Below are 16,204 nucleotides of genomic sequence, written 5' to 3'. Positions count from 1 at the left end.
GTCAAGGTGGTCGAAGAGGAAGTGGGACTCGGTTTCATCATGTCGCACAAGATAGACATTGCGTTCTCGGTCGATGTAAGGCCCGTTCCGGATAGCAAACTCTCTTTGATAGTGGGAGCCAAAGCAAACTAAAGCGGCGCCTTGAGAACAAGGGCGAAGGGAGACGGAGGGATGGAACTCGCGGGACTGAAGGGCCCGACGGATGAAAAACACTGGGGAATGGGCGGGTGGTTCAAGGAAGGTGAAGGCGACGTTGTTTTAGTGCTCTAGTGGAACATAGGGCATGAAAACATCGAGGCAGTCCGAGCGAGCGTTGGGAGACGGAGGGTTGCCGTAGACGGTGTCGTGGCCAGAGTCGGTGTCGAACTCGCCGGAGTAGAACTCCTCGTACTCGTCGGACTCACCGTCGCCTGCGGCCGGCGGGGGGGGGGGGGGGAGCAGAGAGAAGGCTCGGGTAGCGGGCCGTTCCCCCCACTGGCCGGCTCGAACTCGACCTCATCGGGGTCCTCCTCGGTGTCCACGACCAGCGGCAGGTCGTGAACCATAAATTTGTCCGTGAAGGAGGCGTCGGACGAGATGATCTCCACAGCGTCGTCGATGGGGATGAAGTCCGACATGCCAGCAGGTGCAAAGGAGTCTGGGACCTGAGAGATGGAGACAGAGGGAACGGTAGATGAGGATTGGCGCGCAATAGAAGAAAACGAGGAAGAAGGGGAAGAGACGGAAAACCTGATTGACGGCAAGAAGACTGCCTGTGTCCAAAGCCCCAGCAGCGCCGGCAGCGAACCGGATCGCGGCAGACGTCTACAAGGTGGTCGGGCGCCAAGCAACAATGGCAGCGGTGTAGCCAACTAGGGTTTGATGGTGGAGTGGCTGAGAAGCGACTAGCGGAGTGGCTGCTTAAATAGCGGACCGGGGAGAGGAGCGCCTGAGCAAAGGACTTGGTAGGGGGAGACACGGGAAGGGTCCAAAGGGAGCAGGCGGCAGCAGAAGAGGATCGCGTCCCGTGATGGACGAATCGGCCATGGGGATGAGCGCGGAGGAGACGCAGTGAGACAGCCATGGCATCGGTCCGTGGGGAGCCGGCAGGATTCCTGGCGCGAGGACGTCAAGGGTGAGGGGAGGCTTACGATGCATGGGCGCGCGCGCAGTTCTGGATCCATGCAAGGGCACGGCGGCCGAAGGGCCTGACTGGCGCTGCAAGGGCAAGAGCCGGCTCGAAATAGCTGGGCCAGAAGAAAAAGAATTCACCGCGGAAAGGACAAGATCGCGGCCAAAGGAGGCGCCGTAGTCAAAAGGGGCAGGCCCAACAGCCTTATCGGCAGAGATTTCAGGAATGGCAGAACCGGCCAAAAGCTCCTACAAGCCGACGGCAGCAAGAGGACAAGACCTAGCAAAGAGGCCGCCAGAGGCAGAAGCGGACGAGTGGGGAACCCGTTGACCAATATCGGCAGCCCCATGCGGATCCAAGGCGTTCGTGTGCGGGAAACCGGAAAGCACAACAGAATTTGAAATTTGAACGTTCAACCGAGGGGGAGCCTCGTGGAAGCCCAGAACGGTCGACCCATGGCGAATCCCTTGCAGCGAAATAATGAACTTGGCGACTTGCAAATTTGCTACTGAAATCGAGAATCTACCCGAACCAAACGAACGCACAATGGGAATTGAAAGGAGGAACCGATCTAGTAGTTGAGCAGTTCCTCGATCGTACCTTGCGGCAGCGGGTGATCCGATTGAAGCTGTGTGATCCAGACCGACGTGGGAGAGCAGCACAGGGAAAGCGGAGCCAGAGGGAAGCAGACCGGCGAGGCGAAGTCCGAAAGCGCGAGGTGGAGCAGAGCCTCTCCCGGAGTGCGCATGGCAGGAGCTTCACGGGACGACGGCGGACGACGCTGAATCTTCGGAGTCGAAGGAGAGAGGAAGCCGGCCCGAATGGCCGGGGAAGAGGCACAAGGTGCCATGCCGATCGAGCTTCAATAGGGAACTAGGCGGATGGATGGAGCGCGGCCCGGTGGCGGAACCAGGCCGGAGATGTTTGGTGGCCGCTGCCATCGGAGCGGCCGGCAGCGGAGCAAGAGGACCGAGATGTTTGGTGGCCGCTGCCACCGGAGTGGCCGGCAGCGGTGGTGGCCGTGGGAGCTAACCCATGGCCCGGACAGGGAGACCAGGGCAGATTGCAGGGGTGGCCCTGCCGGGGCGATGGGGGCGAGGGTGGACGCCAGCGCCGGTCGACGGCCAGCGGAGAAGGGGAGCCTCGCACGCAGCAGTTCCCCCGTTGCCTTCAAAGACAAACCTCCCCCATCGCTCCGCTTCATTAGTATACAAATAGATACCATGTATTGTATTTACAAAGCAATAGAAGCAGGTAAGCCACTAAAAAGGGAACAAGGTTTACCTCAAAGACAAATCTCCCCCATTAGTATACATATAGATATCATGTATTGTATTTACAAAGCAACAGAAGCAGGTAAGCCACTAAAAAGGGAGCAAGGTTTACCTCAGCGCCATTGATAGGAGTGCCGACCCCCTTGAATGCATACTAGCATACTAGAGGCATGCCAAGCCTATTGGCCAAGGCTTCGAGTCGACTCTTCGGAGCTTCTAAGTTGGAAGGCTACCTTAGTTGTAGACTTTTCTGAATACCAATGCCTCAAATTATGAACCTCGACGTCACTATAGGTGGCCCACCATATGTTAAACAAGCAGAAATGTGAAGTCCTACAATGGTCCCTTCATGTGTGGCGCCAAGCCTCCTATGCCATGCTGAATGCTCCAGTGCCGTTTGATGGAGCCTGTGTTCATCGCGCTCATCGGGGTCATAAGAAAACAAAGTTTAAAAAACGACAAGATGTTAAATTAAGTCTTAGTTAATTAAAGTCGTTTAACCACATGGCAAACCTGGTTAGCTACTCCTTCGAAAGGAAAGAGGTGTCTAGGACAGAAAAATACTACGGAGTAACTGCGATGGAATCTTGTGGGAAGATGCAAGGCCCAACAATAGCAGAGAATTTTCGTCCATATATGACGTACGACCTAGCAGCATGGCCATTGCCAAATGCAGAGTACGAATCCAACAGTAAATATATGCATGTTCACTGACGACAGCAAGAAAAACCACCGCGCAACAAGCCCCCAATGACCGTAAAAAAAAGACCACAATGACGACCACGAGGTTCTAAAAATTACTCCCTCAGTCTCATATTAAGTGACTGTCTATTACATGAATCTAAACGTTTTTTTAAACATATATACATCTATATTTAATCAAATTTGAGTTATTTAATATGGGACCGACGCCAGCCCTTCCCTCACCCCCTTTTCTTTTCTTCGCCATGCATGGCCACGAGCGCATCAATGGCCACTGATGTACACTGTGCCGCGAGCACGACACGGCCTGTCCCATTTATCACGCCGGAATGCTCGATAAATTCACAGCCTCGTTCGTCAATCTTGCAAGTTAGATATCAAAGTTTCTCGCTAACTATGCAGTTCAAATCTATGGAGCTAGCACTGCCAGCAGCATGGGCGTCCTCGTTCCTCGCCGTGCTCATGGCCACCGCCATTCTCCTTCTCGTTCTCCGGCACGGGAGAAACAGTCACAGACACAGATACAGGCTCCCGCCTGGGCCTAAGCCGTGGCCCATCATCGGCAACCTGCACCTGCTGGGCGCGCTGCCGCACCGGTCCCTCCGCGAGCTCTCCAAGCGGTACGGCCCGCTGATACAGCTCCGCCTGGGCTCCTTCCCCGTCGTGGTGGGCTCCTCCGCGGAGACGGCCCGGTTCTTCCTCAAGACCCACGACGCCGCGTCCGCCGGCCGGCCCAGAACCGCGGCCGGCAGGCACACCGCGTACAACTACTCCGACATGCTCTGGTCGCCCTACGGGGCCCACTGGCGCCGCCTGCGCCGGGTGTGCCTCGCCGAGCTCTTCAGCGCCGCCCGGCTCGGCTCGTTCGAGCACATCCGCCGCGACGAGGTGCGCGCCCTGCTGCGCGGCCTCCACGACGCGAGCGGCATCGGCATGCCGGTGGTGGTCAAGGTCAAGGAGCACCTGTTCGCGGCCACGCTCGGCATGATCTCGCGGATGGTGCTGGGGAACAAGTACGTGGGGAAGGACGCGGGCTCGGGGTCAGCAATGGAGCCGGAGGAGTTCATGCGGGTGATGGAGGAGTTCTTCTTCCTGAACGGCGCGCTCAACGTGGGCGACTTCGTGCCGTGGCTGGGCTGGCTGGACCTGCAGGGGTACGTCGGGAGGATGAAGAATGTCGCCTGGGCGCTGGACGCGTTCATGGAGCGCGTCCTGGACGAGCACGACGCGCGCCGGCGACTCGAGGGGGACGGCAGCTTCGTCGCCAAGGACATGGCGGACGTCCTGCGGCTGCAGCAGCGGCGGCAGATCGAGTCCGGCGACGAAGAGGGAGAGCCGCTTGAGCGTGACAGCGTCAAGGCTCTGGCCATGGACCTCATCGCGGGGGGCACCAACACCAACGCCGTGACGCTGGAATGGGCCATGTCGGAGCTGCTGAGGAACCCGGCGGCGATGGACGCGGCAGGGGAAGAACTGGGCCGCGTCGTGGGCCGCGGCAGGCTGGTGCGCGAGGACGACATCCAGAGCCTGCCTTACTTGAGGGCTGTCGTGAAGGAGACGCTGCGGCTGCACCCGGTTGGGACTCTGCTGGCGCCGCACGAGGCCCAGGAGGACGCCACCGTGCCGGCCTTCGTCTCCGGCAACGGCGTCAGCTACGACGTCCCCGCGGGCACGCGCGTGCTCGTCAACGTGTGGGCCATCGCCCGCGACCCCGCGCTGTGGGGGCCCAAGCCAGAGGAGTTCAGGCCCGAGAGGTTCCTCGAGGGCGGGGGCAACTCCGGCGTCGACGTGGTGGGGCAGGACATGGAGCTGCTGCCGTTCGGGGCCGGCAGGCGGATGTGCCCTGGCTACGGCCTGGGGATCAAGGTGGTGCAAATATGCCTCGCCAACCTGATCCATGGCTTCGCCTGGAGGCTCCCGGACGGCGTGGCGGCGGAGGAGCTGGGCATGGATGAGGTGTTTGGGCTCACCACGTCGCGCAAGTTCCCGTTGGAGGCCGTCCTCGAGCCCAAGCTCCCCGCTCACCTCTACACGCTGCATTCCGCCGGCTAGCTAGCTTGGGTTTTGTGGAACCTTGAGATGAGGGAGAGGAATTAATCCCTGCAAATCAATTTCAGCCATGTTCATTCACATCGCCATGAGGGCTTCAATAAAGGGACAGGTCTTGTCTTTCTTGGACCATACATGCATGTTAAACCAAAACTCTCAAGAATAGACAAGCTAGACAACTGGGGCTTCACATGTCTTTGAGGACCCTTGTTCATTTAGATCATGTGCCGAAAGTTCCAAATTTTTGGCAGGCTATCTATCTCATTAATCATTGGATTTCAGCAAGCGGCGATGTGGGATTCTTTGGCTACTGTGTGCAGCCAGATGGTAGCATGACAGTTTCTCAACTAGCTTCGGTGGTCTACTAATAATAGATTATGCGACTTAAGGACAGTTGTGCGCATCGATTGGCGCAGAGGCTACGTAACTCCCTCCTTTCCGAGAGAAAAAAAATGTTTTGGATTGCTTCACCCAGAGACGCACAAAAAAACATCAAACATGAGGAAACTGTTGTGCAACCTCTGCCATCTGGCCGGTCCTGTGGTTGCGCACCAAGATCATAGTCGAATGAGTTAATCGCACACAATCACAAGGTACATGAAAGTAGATGAACACAAAGAGGTAGAAAGAAGCATGAGTTTTTTATTAATTTTTCTGATCTCAACAGTATGTACAAGGTCATCCTCTCCTTTATACAGGCCCAATAGATAGATGATAAAATCCAACAACTAACGTTAAGTGGAGGAAGAAGTTGCAGGGAGGCACACGTATTGGTGGCCCTCCCTCCCCATCGACTGGTTCCTCAGCAGTAACAACCTAAAATAATGGGGCCCAGAGGAGGGGGGTTGATCATTTGGAGCAGAGCCATGGGCGAGGGGTGATAGACTCAGGCTCCAGCGTATAGGCAATGTCGATCTCCATCGCGTGCGCTCTCAGTTCATTGAAGCATCACTGCGGGTAGGGTTTCTGCGGATCGAAAATCAGGGGGAGGAAAGGTAGAGAGGATATGGCTACTTGGTGGCCCTTGGTGTGGGTGTGGCCGGCAATAGCTCCTCTGGTCCCTCGTGTCCAAACAAACATGGACGAACAACTCCTGTAGTCCTTGTGGACGATTGGGCCAACCAGACAGAGAATTTGAATTTTGCTGAAAGCGGTAGCGGGTCATTTCCGTGGCTTCTTTGGGTTCATGAAATTAGAAAGTGGATTTGACAGAAATGGACAAATCATCACGATGCTGAAGAAAATTAGGACGAATCATCAAAGCAAACTAATATGGGTCGGTGACCGAAGCTGAACCGGGATGTTAACGATCACCTACTGCCACGAGCCCACGACCAGAACGGCAGCGGCCACTTGTGGCACCGCCGTCTCGCACGCTGGTCCTACTCCTGAGTGGAAACAGCAAGAGCCTGACCCTCCAACATACGAGTAGGCACGGACAGAACGGCAAAAGGAGGCACTGGAAGTCACCTATGTGGCAGAGGCACAAAGAAAGCGAGAGTTACATCTCTCGGGGCAGAGAACAAGAATTGTCTCAAGCGAGACGGCATTTGCATTTGCCACAGAATAGAAACATATGCATAATAGTAGGGCAACAGATTATGGTGCAAAGCTAGCCACTAGCCACACAACACTGAAGCTGCGGCTGACACTGCACTGCACAGGCGCCACGCCCAGAAACAAAATAATGCTCCCTCAGCATAACAAATTAACATCAAACCAGTTTCAAAAGATGCAAGGGGGCACATTCTTAATAGGAACGCCTGCCTTTCATACAACAGCACCAAAACAAATTAAAGTCGTTCTGCTTTCGCTGTCGCCGGCCATGCATTATTACTAGGAACGCCTGTACAACACTGCATTATACCTAAAAAGTCCAAAATCTCGGAGCTCTCCCTGGGTGTTTCACATTCAGCGGCCTTCAGTTAATACGCATATATGCTCATGAGAAACTGGGATCAACCTCTTGTCCATCCCCTTGCTTCTCGTCAGCGACAAAATTTGCAGCCAACTAGGGAGCCTCCATTAACCCACGACATGGAAGTAAAATAGCTACAGACCGAAAAAAACAAAAAGGTGGGAAAGGATGGTAATGTGAAATCGGGATTGCAACGGTCAAAAGGTTGGATGTTGTGGTTAGTGCTTCAGTCTTCAAGCTGTGGTCGGGTCAGCCTCCTTTGGGTAGCCTGAAGTGTGTCTGCTTCCGTTGGAGGGAGTCCAACTGTTGGCGGAGGTCGATAGGCTGTCTTCACAGCTCAAAATCCTGGATCTCCCAGGCCTAGAACGGATGTGTGTTCCCAGAGGGAACGGTTCCTGAGAAAAGTTAACAACAAAATATGTATGCTTAGTATCATTTCAGAGTCCAGACTCGTTAAGCAGGAAAATACCTTCCATCCATCATTTGATTTTGAGAATTTGGGAATGGGATACGAGGACTCACATACCACTTCCCAATCAGATGGAAGGGTTTTGGTTGGACACATTGGGTAATAATGTTACAAAATTACCCACAAATGAAGTGAGGGCTACCTCATCGCGGAGGGGCATTTTTGTCATGTATGCACTCTATTCTCTATCAAAAACTCATAGCACTACCAAAGGTCAGACATGGCAATGCGAAGTTTAGTTTCGCGCTCCCTAGTCCACTCATATCCCTTTTATATCACATTGTGCATCCAAACAGCACCATCTACGAAAAGAATGATGAGCCCGTACCGTCATTACAAAGACGCAGCAAACATAACAACAGTAGAAAACAAGAATGAGATGCCTATACTTAAATCCTTAACGTTGTAGTCCTTGATTTGTAGGGGTTTAATCCATAAGTAACTTTCGTAAGCTTTAGAAAAGAGTTATAATGTTTTACTATCTACGGCATCGGCATGTGATTCTGCTTTGGTTTCAGGGTTACTTTTGAAGACCCAGGGTACGCCGTTCATGCTAAGTTCATTGTATAGCAAATTCTCTAGATGTTTAGCATTATTCTTGAATTTGTATACAATCTATCACTGAGAGTACACTCTAATTTTTTTTCAAGAAATAACAAAACTCATACCGGCAGAATGAATTCAACTAAACACCAGTAATTTAATCAACAGTTGTTGGCTAACTATTGGTAATGTTTCATGCTACTAGAAGTGTTGATCAGAGTGTGGCCTTGACCCATGTATCACAAGATAATTTTCTGCCCATGACGAGATTGAGATAGGTACAAGCCACTTAGTTAGCAGTACACAGACAAACACCCTTTACAAAATAGTTATATAGCAAATATGGACAATCAGAAAACATACTTGATCTCCGGCATTTGGACCATGTGAGTGGAAGAGTATAGGGCGGCAACGTTTATCCTCATTCATCAAACTTGAGTTCTGGAAGTGAGCAATTAGAGCTGATTTTCCTTGGATTCTAGCATATGCAAGTGATGCCACCTTCTCACTATTGAATTTCTCCCACCTTTTCCCATGAAATATCTGAAAGAGCAGGTATATATCATTCATGTAACGAAAATTATAATTCTGTTTTATTGGACGGAATTTTAACCTATTAGGTTTCTACTAACTAAACTACGAAGTCATAGTTTTTCCATCCAAAAAAAGCCTTTCTAGTTTAAGCGCTACATTTCTAGACATTCTGGTAGTTCGACCGCGGAATTTTTTTGTTTCGGTATCTCTGGAATATGACAATGCAGCTGTTATAATTGATCAAAAAGGAAATCCAAAAGGAACTCAAGTTCTTGGCGCAATCACCGAGGAATTGAGAATTGAATTTTACTAAACTTAAGAGTTACAGGAAATGCTCAGAAGTGCTAAAGTTACAACTACATGTGATAAACAGAACACGTGCAATTGTATGTATGCATGACAGTAATACAGGTAGAGAAGGGAAGAGAAATGGGAAGCAAAAAGGAGATCCAGCAACAGGTATTTGCATAAAAATTAAAAAGCTCAAAATTAAGCTCTAACTAATAATATTGCAGCCATTTGACAAACTGTAATATCCCACCTTATAAAATGGAACAATATGCTCTGGAGTAATCATATTGATGAATGCATAACCCACATTGCATTTATTCTGAAAATGCACATTAACAACTGTTAGGCCCTTGTACGCAAGCAATACCGAAGCAAGTATAAGCAAGGCAACAGCTGTCACAAAGAAAAGCTACACTCACCTTAAAGTCAATTGGCAGGTAGATAAAATCATAAGTTCCCCTATGATTTTCATCAATAGCAGTCAAAAGCATCTTTGAGGTATACCTGGAATACAATTGAGGAATAGGAACATCAAAACATGACTTAAATTGTAGACAGTTGCACATACACTAAAATAAAATCAGCAAGTTCCAGGTGTATACTTGTTTGGGATATTCTTTATCATTAGTGTAGTCCGAGAATCCTCGCCACAGGCTATACGCTCGATGTCAAGCTCATACTGCCTTTTGCTATCAGATTGGTTAGCACATGACTCATTTCTTCGGCTCCTTGTACGTTCAACAGGTGAATCAAATGAGGATGGAAGGGGACCTATATGACTCCTTCCATGAAACATATGCCCCCTCTGCTGGGGAGATCGAGCACCAATATGTGCTGGGGACATGGCTGGGTTCCCTCTACTCTGAGGAAACATACTAGAGAGCTCCAACTGATGCAGATGCGGACTACCAGGGAAACCCCTGCTTCCAGCACTCCCAGGATGGAAGCTTGGTACTTCCATCCGCTCCCCTGCATACCCATGTCTCCTATCCCAGATTGATGGATTGACAGCTGGTGCAGAACCGACATGATGATTCATTGGAAGGGCATTTTCAAGCATCCGAGATGCTCTTGAAATTCCATGAACTTGCGTAGGAGGGCAAGATGGTATATTATTGATAAATGGCCCCGAGTTCGGCCACAGCATGGGAGAAGAGGTATGATGATGGGAGTTATTTGAATTATTCCATGCTACTTGGTGGCCATGGAGGGGGCAGCTTCCTGTTCTTGAAACCCCGAGTGCTACAAGAACATAAGACATGAACAAGTAAGCATGAATAACTAGCATGCACTGTCTCTAACAAGAATAGTTGCAAGCTTCAAAGTAGTATGATTAACGTGAGACTATCAAAGCTTCTTATTGTTGACATCAAAGCACATGTGTGTTTAAAGTGGAAATTTTGAGAAAAGAACAGTAAGGGGGAGAGGGATTTGAGATGGCAAATGAACCTAATGGAAACAGTGTTTTCTCCCAAAGAAAAATAACATGGATGCATCAACAAAAAAGGTCACCCAAATTCAGTACCTTCACTATGACCAGAAGAATGACCGCTAAGGTTAGCAGAACAAACTTTGTACAAATGCCTGCTATCAATTCCGTCAGCAGTTCTAGAATTGCTCTTAACTCCAATGGGTGGTATTGTGCTTAGGTTGTAAGGAATACAATTACTTTGGCTGTTGTCAAACTCGGGAAGTGAATGAGGATGAAAAGCTCCCATCCCTTGATATCCATAGTTCAAGTGTCCATTCATCCTTCCAAGTGAATGACCATGCTCACCAAGAGCAGAGTGGTTCTTATGTGTTCCTGCAGTTGCAATTCTAACAGGAGAGGACATGCTTTGGCTTTGCGGAGTAATTGAGGGAATATCCAGAAAATTTCTCTCCCTAAATTGGTTTATTGGCGGCTGAACTCTGGTACGTACAACCCGAGAAATCCCATGTTCAGGGCCAGTGGATGCCATGTTGACCGAACCTTGCATTATGCCATATCCAGGTTAGTAAATACCACTAGGAGCAGAAACATATTTAATTATTTGATTCAAATTGCATACCATAGTAATTTGTCAGCGGACTAGTTGCATTTCCTGGTTTGCATACACCAAAGTCTTCCGGCTCCAACCCAGGAGGCCTATGCTGCATCAAACTGTTATGAAGAAACCTAGCATTATTATTACAGTTGTAACATCAGTACAAAGGAAATCAAATGTTATTCGTTTTTCTTTCAGAAATAAAGTTCATACATTATAGTAACTAGCTAAATGCGCGCACGTTGTTACGGAATTGTATTCACTATTTTGCATAAAGTTGCTTAAATGCACTTTTCCCTATTGTGTATCCAAATTTTATGTTGAATAATAACTATCTCAAAATGTATGTCAATCCGGTCTATTGTAGTCAAAAGATTGTGATATGTATATCCACCATATTGAATGGGTGCAATTACATTAATTTCATAACAATATAGAGAATAATCTTAATGAAGTGAACGGACAACCACCAACTCAGATCTTTATTATAACAAATACAAGAACTATACCCGTGCGTTGCTACGGATTTAAGAAATACATGTTTAAAATGAATTTTATACTATTCTATTATCTTAGATCATATAATCCATATTCGTTCACATCTCAATGATTTGTGCCAGATCAATAATGATGCAAAAAGAAAACAAGTGACGCAGTCTGAAAGTGACGGACCGCCGCCACCAACTGAGTCTTTTATAGGAGTAAAGAAAAATAAATAAAGATCCAGAGGGGACTTTCTGCATCAAGTTCCATTAACATCTTCCGACACGTCAAATGGAAAATGTTATACAGCTAACCATTTGGTCCACGCAACTAAACTTTGTTGCAGCCCTAAAAACTAGATGAAATATACAACCAACTTCAAATTCAAGTGCAAACACAGACTCCAACTAAAATAGCCAAAGGACGATCAAATGAGTGTATACATCCCAAGAAAATGTTTACCAACTTCAGAGCTTTTGCAAGTTGAAAATACAGTTCATATAAACTTCCCAAATTCCCATAAACCCAGATAGCTTTGTGCTGACATACGGTATGTAACAAGAACCTCCGAGATGCACAGGTGACTAAAAGCACTAAGAATAGACAGGTGAGAAAAATTATGGCCAAACAGTGTACCGTTTAGTGTCTCCCACGCAGCAGGGCACCAATTTGATTGTCTTTCCTGCAATATCGCTCCTATTTAACACATAAAGTGCAGCTTCAGCTGCTCTGACATCATAAAACTCTATGTATTTGTGATGACCCTGTTGTGAAGTCTCATGAATCTGAAAAAGAAGGTATAGTAAGTACTAAGTAGTTTTGCAGATGAAATACAAGCTAGTTAGTGCAAGGCCCATACCTCCTTGATTTTACCATAGCCACCAAATATATGACGAAGATCATCATTAGTTACAGACGGGTCAAGGTTAAACACGGCAAGTGTGCCCTGGTTATTATCTTTCTCTAATGTATTCTCCTAAAGGAACAAAGTCATCATTAGAGTGTATAACTGTAAACATTCTTGGGAATCAAACAACACAATAACATCAGAGTAAGCAATGTCAAAGCATCACAGCATCTAGTCAGAATGGCGATGTATTAAGGGGATACCTTTGGGACAGAGTAATGTATGTCAAGTTTCCAGTTCCTAAATGGCTTGCTTTGAAGTGCCTTCATGGCCGTTTCTGCCGATCTTATATCATAGTAAGATACCATCACAAAACCATGATGTTTGCAGGCAGTGTAAAGAGTTTGGATTTCTCCATATTTCTAAAAGAAAGTAAATATCGTTAGAAGAAGTTATTGCCTTGAGAGTTGAGACAAGTCTAGCTGGAATATGAAGACTCGCCTGAAATAGGAGTTCCAATTCAGAGTCCTCAACAATACCATCGATGTTTCTAATAAAGAGGGTTCTCGAGGGGTGTTCCCCGTATGGGTTTTCGCCAGACAGTATGCCATTTAACCCAGTCTGACCGTTGCTGGCTATACTGTTAAGTTTTAACAGTTTGTTATTATTATCATCAGTTTCCAATTCCATTCCACCTCCAGTATAGAATATGTCATCATCCATGTCATCCCTGTTATTAGCACAGGCAGGGTACCCCACATTGTCAAGAACACCTGATAATAAGTCATCGTCATTAGGGAGCAGATTGCCAATTACTTGTGCCTCAATTTCCTGAGTTAACTCAAAAGGCTCGTCATCAACATTGTTGAGTTCCTTTTCGACAGGCTGACCAACAAGTCCATTCTGTGATGTTAGTCTCACTGCACAGCAGCAAATGGAATATAAAAAATAAGCACCAGTATTACTAAAGATTGTCTCATTTCTCACTTCAGTATAGCATGAAAAGCTCAGACTTGACTAGAATGAAACAATCGATGGAGCAGGCAAGACTCTTACGAATGAGCAACTAAAATCTTACTATTCATATTCATTTCTACGCAACTGTTGATTAACAAACTATTACTTAGATGTACAATTCATTGTTCAGTGCTATGAAGTACTATAAATGAAGTGGAAAAGCAGGAGACAGAGTACAAAGGCTCACATTTCTTGTCAAAAATGTCTGGAAGGGAGCTTGAGAAAAGCCCATTCTCATAATGGATCGCACTTAAATGTCCCTTCCTAACATGAGGAAATAAAGCCAATGGCTTCGAAAATGAATCATGCTGTTCTGCAGGATCTTGATCAGCTCTCCAGGCGGTTGGGGGCAGGTTTGCATGCCTTTGTTGGCCCAGCAACTTGTGCTCACCAAAGGAAGTTTTCTGGTCCATCAACTTGTATGGTTCCATAAGTTCTAACTGATTCACAACCTCTGCACCAACGGGGTTGAGCTTATCAACTGGAGAAGATGCAACAGACTTGCTTCCCCAAGTCAATGAAAACCTTTCTGTTTTTTACAATAAGCAAATCAGCCATAAGCCTAACGAACACAAACACCAAGCCCAAAAAAGTGGTAAAGAAACATCAGCATTGTTTAATGGGAGATTCGTGTAGGCAACATCGACTCTAATCAGCCAATACCAAAATACCCCCTGTGAGGACATGTGGCTACCAAATCAGCTGCTTGGTCTATATATAGCAAGAAAGCTACCTTAAGCTATCTGAAAAAAGCCATACACATCCTCAGATCTTGCTCGATCAATTGTCCCAGATATGGAACCTCGGATGCCCCACATTCCAACTAACATGTGTAAACAGTTTTCTGCTAGGCAACATTTAGAGGAGAGGAACTCCCCTAGGAGAAAACTAACAAGCAACCACAAATTACACCAAATGATCAGGCACTCACCAACATGCCCAGGAAAAGATTCCTGCCTCAAAGGTCCAACTGGCCTCTACAAAAGAATCCGATATGATAAAAAAGTAGCCTAGTTCTAGTTGTTAATGATAATAATTTGGTCACCCGAACACTAAACAATTATTACCTCACCCCCAAAGAAAGGAGGTAGTCCATCATTAGCCATCATTTAAGCCAGATAGCGCAAATATGGAAGGATAAGGGCAATAATTTGGCTATAGCAGTTGGCTTACCTCGTGGGGCAGGGAGGATTCGGACTCCGCAGGGAGGTGGAATGTGGGCATGTGGTGCCTCTGCTCCATGGCTCTAGTTGGAATCCTGCTGGCTCGTTGGCACGGACCTTTTTAAATATAAACAGATGGAGTACCAAATTTCAACACTTATGGTAAGTAGCTCTATACAAGCGGATCGAAAAGAAAATGCAAGAAATTGCTGAAGAAATGCGGTCCGGATGCCTACTCGCGAACGTAATTCGACCTCCCGAGAAAACAGGGTTATGGAACACGGGAGAAACTATGCAAAATTCTTATTTGAAAAGAGATTCTGCAAAATTCCGTGCAGGATCCAGAGTCGCCGAAATAATCAGCCATAAACCAGTACAGAAAAGGTCGGAAATTTAATGCACCCTCGTCCTGGACGAGCTTGAAGAGCACAAGCAACTTGTGATCAAAATAAAAGGCAGAAATGTTCAAAAAAAAGGCAGAACAGACCAAAATACTGCACGAGCGCATCCAAGCATCCCTCGAACCGAGCACAGATCAAACAGAGCGACAAAAATACGCAAAAATCGCCATAAACACAACAACCACCGGGAATTCATACGCCATTTTTCTCCGCACATAAAACGCACCCTGATTCTGCTCGAAAATAAACGCAAAAAATCGAAAAAACGGAAGAATCCTCACCAGATCGGCAGCCGAGATCCCCTCCCGCTCGCCACAGCCTGCAGCTTAACGCGAACACGCAACCATGGCCGCGCGCGGAGGAGACGGCTCCATGGCGCAAGCCAAAGCAGCTCCCCCCTTACCGGAGTTCACAGACGGGCGGATCACGGGGCGCGCACCGACCGCGCAACTAATGCCCCCACAGGGGAGCCGAGCCGAGCTCAGATAGTGAGCTCCACCTCTCTAGGACGGGCGCAACTAACCCTAGAGAGCGAGCGCGGCGGCGGGCATCCCTCCAGTCCTCCCCATTCCTGCTCTTCCTCCTCTGCGGCGTCTAACGCGGGAGGGCTTCTCCGGCGAGGGATTGCGGCGAGCTGCTGGTTGTTGTGGCGGTGGTGGTGGACTGGCCGCGGTGAGACGGGACGAGACGAAGCGGAGACGACGGGCCAAAAAAATCTAATATTAAAAGCGGCGAAATGCTATATTATTATATTATTAATCGAAGTAAATGGAAACGCGAAACAGGAGGCGCGGGTCCTATATATATCGCGCCCGCTTGGTCCCCGAGGCGCGGTAGCTTCACCCGCGGTGCACCTCACCGCCAGGCGCCGGATAACTCCTGCGCTCCTCGGTTCACGGCACTGACACATGTGCCCGGGCTAGGGATTCCCACGCGTCAGTGACGAGGGACCAGTGGGCCCCACATGGGAGCGTGCGCCGAGGGCCGGAAGCGGCGTTTTGGACGCGCGTCCGATGTCTGGCGTGGGACAGGATAACGCTTAGGCCCGCCTGGGAGATATGAAATATTCTCCACCAAAGTTACGGGTGAATCCTTTTTGAGAAACACAAGATAAACGTAGACCCTCATACGCGAGCATACAATGATTTTTATGAATGTACACACGCACATCATGTCCTTATTAGCACCTTTGAAAAACTGAACCGGCAGTTTTTGAGAAATTGACGAAGTCATCGTAGGCGCTTCGCAGTTGACGGGTACGTTACCTACCACTGAAAAAATAGCGTCACTTAAATCATGGAATAAATCTAGGTAAATGTGAGCACCCATGTCAAGTTTAAAACTTGAACCTGGATGAACTGATTCCACCACAGGA

At 48.3% G+C, this 16,204-nt stretch overlaps 2 protein-coding genes across 6 annotated transcripts; one reads left to right on the top strand and one right to left on the bottom strand.

The window, feature by feature from the left end:
• The first annotated feature begins 3,141 nt into the window (after positions 1-3,141).
• Positions 3,142-5,421, top strand: LOC100832834 (flavonoid 3'-monooxygenase). Its single transcript, XM_003581111.4, has one exon. It carries the CDS (start codon positions 3,337-3,339, stop codon positions 5,137-5,139), a length of 1,803 nt encoding a protein of 600 aa, XP_003581159.4. The 5' UTR covers positions 3,142-3,336; the 3' UTR covers positions 5,140-5,421.
• Positions 5,422-6,814: 1,393 nt separating this feature from the next.
• Positions 6,815-15,248, bottom strand: LOC106865387 (protein MEI2-like 4). 5 transcript variants are annotated; one of them, XM_014895952.2, is made up of 15 exons: positions 15,111-15,248; positions 14,439-14,545; positions 14,197-14,242; positions 13,453-13,794; positions 12,750-13,168; positions 12,512-12,670; positions 12,261-12,377; positions 12,038-12,186; positions 10,943-11,049; positions 10,417-10,863; positions 9,494-10,133; positions 9,311-9,395; positions 9,142-9,210; positions 8,430-8,609; positions 6,815-7,449 (listed from the first exon to the last, which is right to left on the bottom strand). In XM_014895952.2, the coding sequence occupies exons 2-15, from the start codon at positions 14,505-14,507 to the stop codon at positions 7,288-7,290; spliced, it is 2,991 nt and encodes a 996-aa protein (XP_014751438.1). In that variant the 5' UTR covers positions 14,508-14,545; positions 15,111-15,248; the 3' UTR covers positions 6,815-7,287. The 5 variants fall into 5 exon arrangements, with proteins under 5 accessions (XP_014751438.1, XP_014751439.1, XP_014751440.1 ...); XM_014895953.2 differs by having other exon boundaries at positions 10,943-11,034; XM_014895954.2 differs by having other exon boundaries at positions 13,453-13,719.
• Positions 15,249-16,204: the final 956 nt, after the last annotated feature.

The sequence above is a fragment of the Brachypodium distachyon genome, chromosome 5, assembly GCF_000005505.3.
Source record: "Brachypodium distachyon strain Bd21 chromosome 5, Brachypodium_distachyon_v3.0, whole genome shotgun sequence".
Classification (NCBI taxonomy): Eukaryota; Viridiplantae; Streptophyta; class Magnoliopsida; order Poales; family Poaceae; genus Brachypodium; species Brachypodium distachyon.
Note: the sequence above shows the minus strand (reverse complement) of the source record. Positions and strands in the feature narration are given on the sequence as shown.